The 18,319-nt window shown below is 38.3% G+C and overlaps 1 protein-coding gene across 1 annotated transcript in view; it reads left to right on the forward strand.

Annotated features, from left to right (window-relative positions):
- PLCB1 (phospholipase C beta 1) overlaps positions 1-18,319 on the forward strand; it is an 854,775-nt gene that overhangs the window by 603,491 nt on the left and 232,965 nt on the right. Inside the window, exon 9 of the mRNA XM_068987480.1 lies at positions 496-662. Within this exon, the coding sequence (XP_068843581.1) occupies positions 496-662 (167 nt within the window). The remainder of the gene's footprint in view (positions 1-495; positions 663-18,319) is intronic.

Below are 18,319 nucleotides of genomic sequence, written 5' to 3' on the forward strand. Positions count from 1 at the left end.
ACACGACACTGCAGAGTTATAGCCTCTTGCTGAAGCATAATTTTAATGAAAAGGAGAATGTGCCCAATCATATTGGTTCTTTTTAGTAATGAGTAATAAATAAATCTTTAGGTTGATTAAGCAGAATATGAGAAATTGATGACTAAACCAGTTTAGCATCATAATCAAAACAGCAACCCATAACCTGTGTTCCCTTGAGAGTGCCGCACCTTCACACACAGAACGCATGTTCCCTACTGTGGTTTTCTTTTGTATCTGGTATAGTTCAAGGGCATTGGGATTTGGTGGCAGTCATTGCAAAGTGTTTGCATCCCACAGAGATACAGCGGTTGTGATGGAGCAATGCAATGTGTTTAGGGCAAGATAGGAATTCCAGTATAGCATGCTCTTGCCAGGTATGGCAGGCGATTATTTCTACAGCGCTGCTAAATGCAAATACATGCATGAGACTTGACAGAAAAACCTGCTAATTTCCTGGTGTTTAACTGTTTTTAGTGGTGCCAAAAGCAAACCATACCTTACAGTTGATCAGATGATGGATTTTATCAACCTCAAGCAGCGAGATCCCCGGCTAAATGAAATACTTTACCCACCTTTAAAGCAAGAGCAAGTCCAAGTGTTGATTGAGAAGTATGAACCTAACAACAGCCTCGCCAAAAAAGGTCAGTTCACTTTTTCCCACACCAGAATGAGGCTCAAGTTCTAACTATGAGTGGGCCACTCTTCACAGTCACGGACATCAAGGGTCATTTAGGGTTTGTTTGTTTTTTAAGTTTGGTATGTGATGTTTATCTGGAGGCTCATTTGGTAAAGAATCTGCCTGCACTACAGGAGACCTGGGTTTGATTCCTGGCTTGGGAAGATCCCTAGAGAAGGAAATGGCAACCTGCTCCAGTATTTCTGCATGGGAAATCCCATGGACACAGGAGCCTGGTAGACTACAGTCCATGGCATCACAAAGAGTCAGCCACAACTGAGCAACAAAGCCATCACCATCACTATATGATGTTTGTGTTGTTATGTATAGATGTGTATGTAACATTATTTTGGGGACTTCCCAGTTGGTGCTCATGGTGAAGAACCCACCTGCCAATGCAGGAGACTTAAGAGATGCGGGTTCGATCCCTGGGCTGGGAAGATCCCCTGGAGGAAGGCATGGCAGCCAACTCCAGTATTTTTACCTGGAGAATCCCCTGGACAAAAGAGCCTGGTGGGCAACAGTCCATGGGTTCACAAAGAGTCAGACACAGCTGAAGTGACTTAGCATGCATGCAACATTGTTTTTTAAATGTCTAATCATTTGTTTTGTTTTAAATTTTGCCCATGACTGGATGCATCTTTCTTCAGACATAAAACTCACTATCTTAAAGATTGCCCTTTTGGTTCTGTTTCTAGTTCTGGGACATGACCCACAGATATTTCTAAATCACTAAAACTGAAGAGAGTATTCAATCCATTAGAACCTTATCTTATTCTAGCTTATACTATTGAATTTTTCCACTTGAAACAATATTTTAAACTTTGTCCTTCTGTGCTTAAAAAAATTAGTGTTTGTAAGGGGAAAAAACTGGTATCAGATAGATGAACTAAATTGCCTGAAAGTTATTGAGATATTTATATCTTTGATTCTGGAGAAAAGATTTGCAAAAATAAGATCATGAAAATTCAGTTTCAAGGAGTTTCTAATTGTATTAATATGTGGCATCATTGTCTCTGAACTGGATCATCAGTTCTTCCTTTATCACTAGTGACCAAGTCTCATCTGGATTGAAATTCCTTCACTGAGAAAATCAGTATGTTATTACTGATGTTACTGTAAATTTCCTAGATATTGTCCAACTTGGACAATATTCCATAAGGATAAAGAAAATAAAGTGAAATTAAGTAATTATTTAAAAGAAATAGATTGCCTGTTAATATGCAAGTAATTCATAAGTAACAGTGAGCTCTGGCAAGCTTATGGTCATTAATAAGAATAGTTATCATAAAAGTAAATTAAAAAGTTATTTTAGCATATTGCATTTTTCCTGGAACTAGTCCTCTAAATGAGAAATGGAAGTATTCATTAATATCAAAGTAATATCTTATCATGAATTCTATTCTGCATGTTATTAGTTGAGAATTTTGAGATGATTTACTTTAGTTTTTAGTTTTATTACTTTACATATTTTCATTCTAGTCTAAGTTTCTTTGTCAGGCACTTTGCCTTTGTTGTAGCATCATTTTTACCGTTGCCGACGTCGAGGGAAACGACTGGCCCAACAGCACATGCTGGTGTTGCCAGGCCAGCCCTCCAGCCTCCTCAGATCTGATGCTCTTTCTTCCCTGATGCCATAGAGTTGGGAGTTCTCCCTATCATTAAACCAGAGACTCCTCAGAAATTTCTCATGGATAGCTTGACAGTTCCCTTCTGAAATCCAAACTTCACCAAAAATAACTAACAGTGTTTTAACAAGTCCGACAAGACTTCTAAAAACAGCCCATGACACCAGGAAAACAAAAAGCCTTTGTGAAACCAGTGAGGCACTTCAGAATCTAAACTGTGCCCTTTTTTCATCCCCTAACACCACATTGCTGATGGTCCATACTTCATCTAATGTGTGACACCCCGATACGTGACTCAGACAAAGTAGAGGATACAAAGGAAAATATTCTGATAGGTTGTTGTAAAACTCTGTCATCTGGGAGAAACCAATTTTGATTCTAATGGAAATTAAGGTTAGACTCTTGCAGATGCAAGAGTGTTTAGTCCCGTTTTACAGCCATACTAGATATAAATTCCATAATCATGCAGACATATATAGTTCAGGTATATTTAATACAGCAACTCTGGGGACTTACCTGGTGGTCCAGTGGTTAAGACTCCATGCTTCCACTGCAAGGGGTTTGTGTTCAGTCTCTGGTCAGGGAATTAAGATCTCACAAAACAAAACCAATAAATAAATAAATAAAATTTAGGAAATAAAATAGCAATTTAACTTATTTTTCTACAAATTTATTTTTTCTACACCTTAATATGGTAATTGATTGTGAAGTCTCCATGTCAGCCTTGATGTGATTTTTTTTTCAAGTAGGAAAGGAAAATTTAATATATTAATAGAAGAGTCATTTGATCTAAATGAAAATTTATGCTTTACAGAGTGGTAATTAAACACACTTTTCTAAAATACAGACAATAAATTATTTTTCCTAACCACAGTATTCATTTCTCAATCCCAAAACTTCAATAGGAAGATGAACTTGTAATGTCTCACACCAAGTCATTTTGTTTGCTGCTTTGGCTCTGTTTATGTGAACAACAAAGATTAGAGAAGATTGTTTTGTTTTTCTAGCAACTGTTGTAACATTGTCAAAAGGATAACAATTTTGAAATATGTGTTTGTAGTAATAAGAAATAGTTGGATTAGACCTCAATTTTTTAGTAACCAAGACTTTGAGATATTTTTTCCAAATTTTTTCAAAGTTTTATTTGACTTTGCAGTTCATATTATTTGATGTTTGACTTTTAACGTATTTTTAGGAACTCCTTTATATGTCCAACAAAGTACATTTTAATAAAGTATTTATTATATGGCTTCATTGATTGATATGCAAGGAAATTAGCTTTCATTTATTATGTGACTTTCAGAATATACATTATCATTTTGCAAAGAAGGAAACCAAGTCTTTGAGATCAAATGACTTACTTAAGATCTCATACCAAGATACTCTTCAAAAAAGCAGTTTTTAATTTTCAGTCAATGAGCTAATATCTTTTGTTAATTAATTTATTTTTTACTGATGGATGATTACTTCACAGAATTTTGCTGTCTTCTGTCAAGCCTCAACATGAATCAGCTACAGTTATACATATATCTCCTCCCTTTTGAACCTCCCTCCCATCTCCTGCCTCATCCCACCCCTCTAGGTTAATACCGAGCCCCTGTTTGAGTTTCCTGAGCCATACAGCAAATTCCCATTGGCTGTATATTTTACATATGGTAATGTAAGTTTCCATTTTAATCAATAAACACCTAAGAGAATAAGTAGTGAAATTTAATATTATATTTTTTTCTGTTGTACTTCACATTTTGCCTAGTTCTTCAAATGTGTTCAAGCATTAATTAAAATGACCCCCAAACTCAGTGTCATTAATCTGAAAAAAAACACTTCCATATTTGCCTATATTTGATATAAAATGATGGGAGTAAGATACATACAGAATATACAAGCGTGCATGCTAAGTTGCTTCAGTCAGGTCCAACTGTTTGTGACCCTACGGATTGCAGCCCATCAGGCTCCTCTGTCCATGGGATTCTCCAAGCAAGAATACTGGAGTGGGCTGCCATGCCCTCCTCCAGGGGATTTTTCCCACCCAGAGATCGAACCCGCATCTCCTGCGAATCTTGCATTGGCAGGTTGGTTCTTTACCACTAGCACCAACTGAGAATACACTTATACTCTCTGATATCAAGAAAGTATTCTAAAGTTAGGTGTGAAACAAATAGGCAACACACAAACTTGACATATGCTAATGTTTAGTATTATGTGCATTTTATGTAATTTCAACATAGAGGGTAATTTTTATTTAAGTGAAAAATTTTTAATGTAGCTAAAAGCCTAATGGCTAAGACTGAGCATATGTAAGCTGACTGATGGCACAGCACCTGGAAGCATGAAATGAAAACCTGGAAGAGCTGACCATTGGTTATCCACATTCCATGCTGGAGTTTTGGTCTCTGTGGATATGCACTGGTTATAAATAATTAGAAGGTTTCTGTGCTGTCTAAGGCCAAACGTTCATGTGTTTGGGTTGCACAGAGTTGGAATCTTGTTGCAGAAGCTACTGTTCTCAAGGGAGTTAGATTAATTTCTACAAGTTAAAATCACCCACTAAAAAATTCATGCAACTCCAAGTCAGCAAATGTTTCTTCCTTACCATGTTGTTTGTACTTAAGGCCTAACTATGCTTAACATAGGGCTACACAATGACCCCTGCCTCTAGTGAATAGTCATGAATGTAAGTTTGAAGACTAATGTTTCTTAAACTGTTAATTTTTTTTATCACTTAAATTCTTTAGAAGGAAGGCAGTGAGTAAAATTCATATGAAAAATGAAATATTTGTATTGGTACCTTAGGTAACAGACTACAGACCTCTAGATTCAGCAGTTATGTCTGTGAAAGAAGACCAAATACTGTTTAAGCTGCCAAACCAAAAGAAAACAGTTTAATTTGCTCATACTTTTATTCTTCTGTGAAAAACAGTTGTTTGTAAGTATTTGTTAAGCAATTGAATTAATATAGTAGATTATAATATTAGCAAATGTTTCAAGGTAATTTTCTTTTTTAACATGTTCTTTCCCTTAAATTTTTACCAGGTGTGGCATATGAAAGCTTCCCTGCTTTGTTGCAATTAAATTATTAATATACTGTGAGTTAATAGCTTAATAGGTGAACTCAAAATGAATAATAGCAGAGCTATTTTGTTTTAAACCAAGCAAATAGAAGTTCAGATATAGAAAGCATTTTTGTTCCAAATCCACCTACACTTAGAAAAAACCTCATTGTATTTTCCATATCATTTTAAGAAACTCCTGCAAGTGAACTATATTGTGTCATTATTATCAGCAGCAAGAAGCACTCAGAGTGTGCTAGATTGGGCACTGGGTTTGGGAGTCTTGCCGACTGCAGTATTAGGTGGAACTCCTTTAGCTGAAAAATGACAAACTTAACTGAAACTGAAGCACAGAAAGAAATTGATGCATATAAACATATATGCTTATAATTGGTGCATAAAGGCAAAAAGCAAGTGTGTTAATGACTTGCAGCATAACTATATCCAGGGACTCAAATGATGTCCTCAAGACCCATCTTTCATCTCCCAGTGACGTTCTCTGTACTGACTGTAATTCTCGGGTGGACTCCCTGGCAAGATAGCCACCAGCAGCTCCAGGCCTGCCAGTCTCAGTATGTAGAAACTCCTCTTACGCATAGTTCCATCAAAATCCCAGAAAGCAGAGCATGGCTTAACAGCCACCCAGGACCACTCCTGAACTAGCACCCCTGTGGCCTGGAGGATGGAGTATACCAATTGGACAAACACTGGTCACATGACTCCCCCTAGAGCCAGTAAAGAGTCAGATACCTAAACTATTTGGACTGAGAGTGGGAGAGAGGTGGTTCCCTGAAATTCAGCCTGGGTGTGCTACGTGGAAAAAAGACTAGTCACCAGGCAGATAAAACAGCTGGTCTCACTAAAACTGGTCAGAAATCAACAACTTATCATCACAGTTTATCTACCTATTATGATACCTTAAGAAGCCATTAAAACCTTTGACCATTTCCATCCCCTAGTTTGCTCATCTTTGAAAATATTCTGAGAGATTTACTGGAAGAATTAAATAAGTTGCTAATGATAAGAAGGTTGCATATCTTAACTGTTGCCCATTGAACTCTTGTTGGTCTGAACTAATGAAAAAATAAGACTTAGTATTTATGCCAAATAATTTCAACCCATTTATGGGTCTGAAAGTGAGATTCAGTGCACTGGGCAAGACTTTTCAGAATGCTGCTGTGTCTTGGCTAACAGGCTTATTTAACTTATTGCAATTAATAATAAATTAGACTCATTTGATGATGAAACCTGAAAAAATATGGCAAGTCATTTTTGTGCAGAAATGTTCATTTCTGACTCAATAAATATTTTATCTATATTTTTATTAAAGTTAAATTATAATTATATTTTAAAGTATAAGGATTTATACTGGAATCTTAGTATTTACTTTATGACTTAATTTTCCTGCTAGAATTTTAAAAATCATTATTTTCTCAGCACCATTTCTCTTTACTAGGTAGAAGTGATCAAAATGATGATTATTTTTTATAAATGTGTATTATTTATCCTCAAGAAGTAAAACATGCCATAATTTAAAAAAGAAGCTGGTGTTGTGTTATGGTTAAGCCAGTTAAGTGACTTTGACTTGTCTTGTTGAACTTCAGGTTCCTCATCTGTAAAATGGGATGACACCAACACTAGTAAACATCAGTGCTCATCCCATATCCCTTGGCATTCACGGTTCCATTTTAGTCCACAGCATCTTCTGCAACTCTCCAGGTCTTTCTCTCAGCCCAACTACAGCCAGCCTCCAAGTGTCCAGGACTTCATGTCCCCAGGAGGAAATTTCCCCCGGGAAGTAGTACCTCTCTTCCTTGCCCACTGTGTGGGACAGTTGAATAAGTATTCTCCGTATCCTCCAAAGCTCTCAAGTAGGTTTGAAACCCAGTTACCAACAACTGTAACCTACTTTATAACATTCCCTTTATTAGCTCCCTTTTCTTCCCTTCTCATTTCTCCACTCCCCTTAACTGTTAGTTCCTAGGTTACCTGCCACTATTGCACTCAAATTCTTATCTCAAAGCCTACTTTTAGAAGAACCTAAACTAAGGCAAACACTTTTCTACAAATGGCCTTAACAGAATCTAAAGTGAAAGATGGGTAAGGTCAGTGTAGCTGAACACTGAGAGGAAAAAAAAATAAATGAAGGGCTGCACTCACGACTCATCCTTTCTCACCTGTCACTAAGGTCTTAGCTGTTATCACTCCTGAAGTCCTGGCTCGAAGCCTCAAAATTACGGGATCTCTTGTCTACCAGCAACTTATCCCTTTAGCCCCATCTCACAGGTGATAGAAGAGGCAGCTAAGGAAGTAACAATGTTGAGAGTAGAACTGTATTTTCTGTGTCCCATTGCAGACTTCTCTGAACTACTCTGGACTCCACGTGGAGCCCTCTGTTAGGACTTGCTCAGAAAAGGCAGTGTCATCTATTTAGAAGTTAGCAATTTGCATCCATAGCAGTAGTTCTCAGATCGCCATTGACACAACATACTTTTATTTGTGTCTGTTTCTTCTAATAATGGCTCACTCATTGGTCAATGTGTAAAAACACCTTTCGGTTTTTCCAACCAGTAGAAGCACTGTTTGGTTGATTTGGGGATCATGCATTGCTGCTGAAGACAGCTGCCCTACTCTTGTTTCCTCTTCTGCTCCATACCTTCCTCGGAAGGCACTTCTGCCAAACCCCAGGAGATTCAAGATGCTCAGTTTAAAACCATTCATCTGGAGGAGATATTGACTGGCCTAATGATCTGTCTCACCATTAAGGTGGCATTCACTTAAATATTTTTATATGGATGATCTGTGCAGCACTACAAGAAATAAAAGAGCAGAAATCAATGAACAGAGTCAACTCAAATAAGATAGTTTTTCTTCCCAAAAGACAAAGACAGATAAAAGCTGTGTGACAAAGCCAGTTCTTTTCATGCCTTAATTAAGTTCCTATGCTGAGAAAGCTGCTGAAAAGCCACTCTAGTATTTTACTGATTATGATCCCCTTTAAATCCCACCTATTGACTTTCTATCCTCTGTGGAAGGTCATAGAAGAATGACATTAGCTTCTGTGAGTATTCCAAGCTCTTCTTAACTCTGTGTTTCATGTGTTCATAGACTTCTCTGAAATATTTGAGATTGGCAGAAATGAAAAAAAATGTTTTTTTCTAGAGAGCCATTATGAGTCCATTGTTTGTTAGTTCACTTGGTAACTTCCTTGGATTTCCTTTTCTGATTGCATTTCCTTGTTTCCCAGGAGGCAGGAAGTGGGCTTGAGGAAGGCAAATGCCTGGTCCAGGAGTCCTGGTCTTTTTCTCTCAGTAACCTCAGTGTCTGCTAAGAATCACAACTCTAGCCAGAAAGCCACAACTGGGTTCATTCACAGCTGAAATGGCCTCTGTTCAGAAAACAACCAGTCTGGTTGTTTATATGATAAAAGACAAAAACAAATGCAAGTTTTAAAAGGTGGGGAAGGGAATTGGTAGTGTATTCCACCCCAGTCTGCCAAGTCTTTTTAAAAACCTCTTTCCCTCATCAGATTATGCCTTCCCAAGATATGTTGCCATTGCATGTGAGAACTATTGGGACAAAGCAGATAATGGCTGTTTTCCTCTAGATCTCTAGTGCTCCCATCACAAAAAAAGCATTAGCAGTCAGTATTACATCTTTTCCCTTCTCAGCAGGGGTAGGGATGGAGGCCAATGACTCAGTTAGAAGAAACAGCTTAGCAGTCGCACTGTGCTGTAGAAAGGCCTTGAAGCCACAGGCACTTGGCCCCAAAGTGTGCCAGAGCTGAGTTTGGCTGATAGTTGATTTTATACCAAATAAGTGGGAAGGAAATTGAATGCAAAGGGAATCAACTCCATGGAAAATATATGATGACCACAAGGAAGCCAGATGAAGTGAGCTGTGTGCTGTCTACCCTAATGCTTCACAAAAAAGCTGAAATATATGCCATGGCAAAGGGTGAATTAATGTCAGAAAGCTGAGACTGACCAATAATTTCATTCATTCATTGTAGAGATGGTAGGAGGCCTGTCTCTCTGAACCAGTGCCATCTGTAGGACTCCAGTTACAGAAGCAAAATGACCTGCAGAGCAGGGATAGCACAATTTTAAGAAGACAAATGAGGATGTTTGTAAAAAATCAAACTCCTCACCTAACACTCTACCTGAAATGTAGAAAAGGACCCTAAAATGCTTCTTATTCATGTTGCTACTTCTCTTTGTTTAGATTCTTCCAGAAGCTGACTCTGGGAAAAGAATCAAAAGAGTTTATTTGAGATGTGATCCCAGATAACACAAATAGAGTAATATAGGAAGTGAGAATGAAGAGAGTAGGCAGCCATTAATAATGCATCATCATCTCAGTCCTGGGCAAAACCAATGTCCATCTTAACCAAGGAACATGACGTCCTGGTGGAGGATCTAGAACATTTTGGTTTCCTTTGTGTTGTTGTCAGTGGGCTTCCCTGGTGGCTCAGATGGTAAAAATTTGCCTGCAATGCAGGAGACCCAGGCTTGACCCCTGAGTCAGGAAGATCCCCTGGAGATGGGAACAGCTACCCACTCCAGTATTCTTGCCTGAAGAATCCCGTGGACGGAGGAGCATGGCAGGCTATAGTCCATGGGGCTGCAAAGAGTTGAACATGACTGAGATTCATTGTGAAGGGTCTCCTCTGATAGAGCAATGTGACAGTGCACTAATAAAATGTGATAGACTACCCTCTGTGTACCTCTAGCTTTAAATGATCAATCAGCCCTTATATAAATTTAGTGGAAAAAAAAAACAAAAACCTCCAAACCCATCTTTAAGAATGTGGAGTTTTAATCTAGATTTTGTTCTTATCTAATCATGTTAACTTAAAAGAACTGTTTAATCTCACTCAGTCAAAGTTTATCCGTCCTGTTAAATAATAAAATGCTGTCTTACCTACCAAGTAGAACAGTGAGATGCAAAGAAATTGCAGATGTGAGAATACTTTGAAAAAGGGAAAGTGCTAATTCAAAGCGAGGTGTTATTTATTATTAAGAACTTTCATACAAACCACATTAATAAGTTCAACTGAATGCAAGTAGAACTACATACAGGGGCAGAGAAGCCATGAGAGCTGGGTCACGAGGTTGATCTGCAGAACGCATATCCGTTTAATGGATATTATCATTGGTATCTTGGGCTTATATTTTTATATGGTTATGGTTATAGAGAGAAGGAAATGACAACCTGCTCCAGTATTCTTGCCTGGAGAATCCCATGGACAGGGGACCTAGGGGGCTACAGTCCATGGGGTCAGAAGAGTCGGACATGACTGAGCGACTAAAGAGAGAGAGAGAGAGAGCAGTTTTTGCCATCAAGATAGATTAAGAATGCATGACACTTTCCAACCTAAGATAAAATAATAATGTGTGAGGACATTCATAGAGTATAGTAACTCCAGGATTGGAAAGAAATGGGTAAAATAGACAAAGAAGCCAGCAAAGTTCACGTACTACCCAAAAACACAGCTAGTTGGCAAACAGAAAAGTTTGTGCCTGAGAAAAGATAATTAAACAGGGAGCATTTAATAGATTATTTCTGAAATCAGGCAAATAAATTTTGGTGAGCCCTGGGATATTGAACCATCTGCACTTACTTTCTCCTAGCTGGTCTAGCAGAACACACATCACAGTCACAGCACTGAGTACCAATATGAGCCAAGGAAATTAATTCTGAGGGCTCTGCTTGGAAATGGTTTTAGGAGGTGCTAAGCCGTGGGACGAGTAACTTTCCAACATGCTCTGGTATCATTACAGTAAGAGCAGGGGTTGAATGATGATGAATGGATTTTCAACTGCCTAATCCCAGTGACATCCAAACATGTGAGTGCCAGATTCTGCCCAATTGGCATTTGACTCAAAAAACTGAGGCTGGTGGCCACGCTAGCTGGCAGACATATTGTCCAGTTTGCCCAGCTCAACTGTGTGATAATGCTGTGAGGATTCTTAGGCCATCTGTCTTCCAAAGCATAATTTGTAGAGATTTCTCTGTGCTTCCAGCCTTGAAAGATATTTGCAAGCATTTGGCTATTCCTTTTAAAAGGTTACCTGCATATTTTTTTTTCAAAACCCACAAAGCAATATCACAGCCTCTGTTTAGCACTTCTGCTGTCCTTACCTTGGCACAACATGTTTTTGTTGTGTTTTATTTTTCTTTCTAAGAGTTAGACTCGTGAGTGGAAGAATAAAAATGCTAGCTGTTGCCTCTAAATTACTTGCAGAGAATAGAATGTAAATTAAGTCTGGAAAAGAATTTTAGACCTTGATAGACAAAGCCAAATCAAAGAGCTAATCCTTCCTTATGCCTCTGCCAGATGGGTCATTTGTCCTGCCTGAGCCCAGCTTCTTTTAACAGAAAGATTAAAGTCACACGTTTTGGAGAGATAAGTAAATTACAGGAAAAAATGCTTCCTTGGTCACATTTGGAGCTATTTTTAGGACTAATCTGTGGTGCCCGGATTGAAGCCAACTGCTACAGAGGCAGGGTTCTCTCCTTTTCATCATCCTTGTTTCTCATCCAGGCCAGTGCTGGGAAAGTTATGGAGATTAAACATAGTCAGTCACACTCACTACCATCTGCCTTTCTGTTGCCCTGGCACTGCCTCCAGCACTCACGTTGAGTACCCCTGTGACTTTAGACAAGTTGCTAACCTCGAAGCCTCAGTTTGCTCAACTGAAAATGGGAATTAAAAAGTACCTTTCTTATAGGATTTCTGTGCCTGGCACATGATCACTGCCCAGGTAATGCTAGCCCTTCCTGTTGGGATGATGATGATGGTGATGATTTATTGATGCCTTTTTCCAGTACTAGAGTTATGTGCTCTACAGCAGGATAGCATAGTAGTTAATGGCATGGAACACAAAACCTGGCTTTGCATTCAAGTCCCATTTTATTCACTTGTAAGCCATGTGACCTTGAGCAAGCTACTTGCCTGGAGTTTCTCATTCATAAAATAAGCATAAAAATAGTACCCACTTCACAGAGTTACTGTGAGGATGGAATGAATATTTGCTTATAGTAAACAGTATATGGGCTTCCCTGGTAGCTCAGACTGTAAAGAATCTACTGGAAATGCAGGAGACATGGGTTCAGTCCCTGGGTTAGGAAAATCCCCTGGAGAAGGGAATGGCAATCCACTCCAGTATTCTTGCTTGGAGAATTCCATGGACAGAGGAGCCTAGCAAGCTACAAATCCATGGGGTCACAAAGAGCTGAACATGACTAAGCGACTAAGTACACAAACAGTATATAAAGATTTGTTAAGTAATATACAGGCGATAGACTAAATTCAGTAAACTCTTCAAAAGCTGGTTCTCTTTTTCTTTACCATCTTGCTTGCATATATATAGTATATTTCCTTTCAAGTCAGAATACATTCTTTTTTTTAGAGTTTTTTATTTATTTTTTTTAACATAGACAGCCATATCATCTTCTTTTAGCCCTTCACAGCGTTATCATTGTTTTTTACTTTAGCACTGTGCCACTGTTCCCTTATGTCTGCTTTCAGGATGAACTCAGCAGCAGTCCCATGTTGCTACCTTGATGCCATGATGAGGTCATTTCCAAGTAAAACACATACACTGAACAAGAAAGAGGCTGACCAGAAACTTTCAAAACAAGGCACCTTAGTAATGAATCCTGAATTCTGTTTAGAGATTAGCTTACAACCATTCCCTGCTGTCCTTTTCCCTCCTGGTCAGAGTGCTACAGACTTGCCATCAGCCTCCTCATCAAGTTCAAGGAGGACCATCAGCTTTTGCTATCTGACATCACTGAAAGTCACTTCTATAAGCTTCTGGGTAGAAGACAAGGGCCTATGGATTTTTTCAAATAAACTTCTTACTTGTGAATTTCAAAAGAAATTCTAGCAATCCTGATCAAAGAAGTTAGTCGGAGAAAGTATTAATAGAGCAGGTAACTTATGTCAGTGTCAGGCAGGACAATCAACTCTTTTATTGTTTGAAGACTGACTTACTCTATTGTGAATTATTTTAGTCCCCTGCTTCTATTTTCATGGTTTTAGACATTTAATGCTGTCTGATTAGTGCTTCCCTCAGGTGCTAGGCAGAGGGAAAGAATAAAGATAAAACTTTCCCTGTGGTCCAGTGGTTAAGACTCCATACTTCCAGTACAGGGGGTGCAGGTTCAATCTCTGCTCTGGGAACTAGGTCACCACCTTGCCAAAGGGCCAAAAAATAAAATACAACTCTTCTGCTTTTCCAACTGCTGGGGAATATGAGGGCCTGGAAATTTCTGGAGCATCTCTGCGGAAAGGAGCCATAAGCTTCTTTCTTCAGGACTTGGGGTGTCCCCTAGACCTGGGGACAAGGAACCCAATAGAGTATCCTCAGAACCAAATAGAAAAGGTATTCTATAGTTTCCCTTCTCCCCTGTCCCTCCATTCCCTGAGACAAAGTTATAATGCTTTGTCGCCATCTGTATTGGAGAAGTGTAAGAGGGTCTTAGAAGAAAGGAAATATCTCACCTGTTAAATACTCCCACCTGATAAGTACCTGGGAGCTCAGGCTGCCTTTGTGACTGACCTCCTACCTTGGAAAAGATACAGCATGGAAAATATGGCTGACAAATTATCCATACAATGCCATCTGTGGTGATAGGAATCACTGCATACTTTTCACCAAAAATAGATGGATTAAAGAAAACCAAGGAGATTCATCATGAACCCCTGGCTAGGTAAAGCAGGTCTATGACAGAAAGCCTTCAGTTTTTCTCATTTTATTTCTTTTTGCCTAAAAATAGTAGGATTAAAGAACAAAGCATATGAAATCTAACTTTTTAAACTTCATTAGCAAAAATTTGCAGTCTGGTGTAGTAGAAAAATCATGAAACAGGATAAATAGAATGGTCCAGACATATTCATATAATTAAATTCTCTCTTAAAACTACATGAAAATTGCATTTAAAGAGATATTTTAAGGCATAATTGAGCAAGGGTGGAAATAATAATAGGATGAGAGACAATAACCTCATAATTTTGGCAGCTACATATAGGTTTCTAGCTATATCATATCTGAGAAAACTGGTCATAGGTTACTGTGTGAGACTTTGGGGACCAACCTAAGTTATTCTGTGAAAACCTTAAAAGTCTCAGAAATTGATCATGTTAATTTCCTCTGAATTGGGTTTAGAGCCACAGTCTAAAATAAGGAGTATCTGTTGAAAGCTATTTAAGGAATAATCAGAACTCCTTGAACTTGCTTGAAAAATTCCGTGGACAGAGGAACCTGGCAGGCTATGGTCCATGGGGCCTCAAAGAGTCAAATAAAACTGAGTGACAAAGCATGTGCACGTGTGCGCACACACACACACACACACACACACACACACACACACACACACATAGAATTCCCACCCAGAAGGAAACTAAAGGTTCACTTATTGGAGACAAGAAAACAGAGGGTCTGGGGAAGAACCCCAGGTGAAAGCAGAGCTAGCTATCATTTGAAAGCAAAGCAATATAAGGATCATAAACATACTGGCTACCTCTTCCCACATTTGGCTCTGGAAGGCTGGCCTCCAGGGTTTTATTCTCCCTGCAAGTAATTAGACAGATTTCTCAGGACTTGATCAGCTCAAGGTACTGACATTATGGGTTACTCCAAAGAGACAAAGACTGATGATCCCTCTACAATAATGCCTTATTAGCTCTCATACTTTTAACATTCACTTTCAGATATATTGATGATTTGAAAATTCCAATTAACTTATTAGTCCACCAATTTGAAATATGAATAGACAATTAAAAATCACTAGCTATATAAGGAAAACTTCCTTAAATAGTAGAAATAAGTAGGAATAAAACTACCTTGGGGAAAACAATGAATATGTAGTGAGAAGAAAACTTCAAATATACATATATCATTAATATCCTTAGAATGATAATAGAATATATTAAGCCACTGGGGAAAAAAATGCTATTTTTAAAGGAAATGTCAGAGAACATAAACTGACTTTTGGATATTAAATAGAGGGTAACAGAAACAAAACATTCAAAGAATTGGAAATAAAGTTGTGGAAAGCTCCTAGAGAGTAAAACAAGGAAAAAAAAAAAAAAACTTGGAGGGATATGTATAAAAATGTAAAATTTGATCAAATATTCCAGAAGAGAGAGATCGGAAATAAGTACAGAGATAATTTATAAAATGTTCCAAATAGGAAAATAGCTTTCCAACTCCAAAGGCTCCAGGAATATCCAGCACAGGGGATAAACCGAGAGCAAAGCACATCAATGTGAATTTTAAGAAACTGGAACTGAATAAGATATTTGAAATTTCCAAAGAGACAAAATAAACAAATAAGAAAACAGGAAAGTGAAAATGAAGTCACTCAGTCATGTCCTACTCTTTGCCACCCCATGGACTATAGTCCACCAGGCTCCTCCATCCATGGGATTCTCCAGGCAAGAATACTGAAGTGGGTTGCCATTTCCTTCTCCAGGGAATCTTCCCGACTCAGGAATCAAACCCAGGTCTCCCGCATTGCAGGCAGACGCTTTAACCTCTGAGCCACCAGGGAAGCCCCAAGAAAACAGGGCATATATATTTTCAGGATGATTGATCAATAAGTCTTTAAATCTCTTAATAGCCATACTAGAAGTTAAAAGACAATGAAGCAAATTTTCTGTCAAAAATCTAAAAGAAAATTTTCTCCAGCCTACAATATTATACCCAACTAAACCATCAGTAAAGGATGCAAAAGTCATGAAGTGATTTTTAAGGCATCCAAGGCTCAAAAAATTTAAAAGCCAGGAACCCTTTCTCAGGAAGCTGCTGACAAATGTGCTCACACTAAAATGAAAAAACTAACTATGAGGGAGGAAGACATGGTCTAGAAAAAATGAAAGAGATTCAACAAAGAATAGAAGTGGGAAAAAAGTGACTGAAAATGAAACTGAGAGAACACTTATTGTGTTTGAACAAATTGCAAAGAGGTTTAGATAACTGTGTCTTCTTGATGTAGAGACTTAAGCTGAAATATCTTTTCTAGATGCCTGGAACAGGAAGTCAAGCTTGAAAGTTCTGTGGGAAGTAGGTTTCTAGGGGTTAATATATAATGAGTGTCAGAACTTGAGAAAATAAGAAAACAAGTCCACAAAGCTCTTTAGATTGTTCCATTCTGTTCTCCAGAGCTCCCTTTTCTGGACACAGATCTTCCTATTCTTAATTGTTCCCAAGGTCCACAGGATGCTTCCAGGTTTAAAGAAGGCAATTGAATAGCTTTTTCCCCAGTATATAAACATGAAATGCATCCAGCTGAATGTCTTAGATTTACTGTAAGATATAGAAGCTTCTCTGGTGGTCCAGTGGTTAATAATTTGCCTTCCAGTGCAGAGGACATGGATTCAATCCCTGGTCCAGAAACTAGGATCCCACATACCATGGCTCAACTGAGTTCATGTGCCACAACGATTGAGCCAGCACTTTAGAGCCTGCAAGTCACAACTGCTGAGCCCACACACTACACCTATGGAAGCCCATGGCCTAGAGCCTGCTCTCTGCAATGAGAAGACACTCCCATAAAAAAAGCCCTGCAGCTAGAGAATAGCAGTGCTTGCTGAAACTAGAGAAAGCCCTAGAGCAGCAACAAGGAGCCTGTGCACCACAACGAAGGCCCAGCAGAGCCAAAAAAAGAAAAAAAAAAAAAAAAACAAACAAACACTTTTTTTAATTAAAAAAAAATAAATGAAAGCATCCCTGGAAGGTCTCCCTTTGTCACAACAGAATTTTAAATTTCCGTCTTCCTGACATGTTCAGGAAGACACCAGTGGAGCCTCAGTCACTATCTACAAGGGGACAGAGAGAGGTCAAAGGAGGCAGAGGTCCAGTTCCTGGCCATGGCATTTGACATTCCAAAGCCACCTGACATTTGCCAGTTTCTTTGCAGTAAAGATATTGCTGAGAAATGACAGGTTGTATAAATGGCCATTAGGGACCATCATTTTGTCATTCCACTTTCCTCTCATATCCCTTTATAAGATGGTTCCTCCCCATTGAAATCAGATCTTTTCACTTTTGATCACCAGCCTTTTTTCTCAATATACGTGAGAACGTATTTTGAACCAAAAAGCTTTGTAGAGCATTGTTTCTACATTCTGTGAGAGACATATTTTTCCTACTTTGTTCTAAGAAGTTCAAATAATGTATATGCTTATAAAGGTCTTTAGGTGCCATTATAAGAGTGATATGTCCACTTGGAAGCATATCAATCTTTTATTAAGAAAATATGTAAAGTGCTTTATTTTTAGCCTTTGCCAGCTGGCATTATCCTTCTGAACTTCTTTTCCTGTTGATGTTATTCCAGAAAATCATCACATTGCTTTTAATTTTGATGTTTCATAATCTCACTCTAATACATGACATTTTGTTTTATCTGGTAATTATCACTAATATATTTAACCACTTGAATTCATAGAATTTTAGAACTGAAAGAAACATACGAGCCCATCTAGTTTTCTCTCCTGTAGTTGAAGAATTTGTCACTGATCAGTTACCGCTGGCAGGAAAGGAAGCCACATATCTTGTACTGTTACTAATTTTGACAAATTTGTTTAGAAAAACACTGTTTTCCCCATCTTAATTCACAAGGCTTTTCTTTTTTCTGCGTGCCTCAGTGGACCTGAAAGAAAAAATCGTAAACAGCTTTGCAAAAACAGTAAGACATTGGTGGAAAAGTACTGGTGCATTTAAGTCAACAGCAACAGCAATATTCCAGCTGTTAGTTACATGGAACGGAAGAATATCCTCTAAGGGTGTGTTTTCTTCTGAAAGCCTTTACTAGTCAGAACTTTATTTTTAGGCTAATTCATTATGCCAAACACATCTACATTTTTGCAAATGAACTTTTGACCCCTTTAGCTGATGCCTTGTAACTTACAAACCTTCAACTCCCTATCTTTA

Source organism: Capricornis sumatraensis, chromosome 15, assembly GCF_032405125.1.
Source record: "Capricornis sumatraensis isolate serow.1 chromosome 15, serow.2, whole genome shotgun sequence".
In the NCBI taxonomy this organism is placed as follows: Eukaryota; Metazoa; Chordata; class Mammalia; order Artiodactyla; family Bovidae; genus Capricornis; species Capricornis sumatraensis.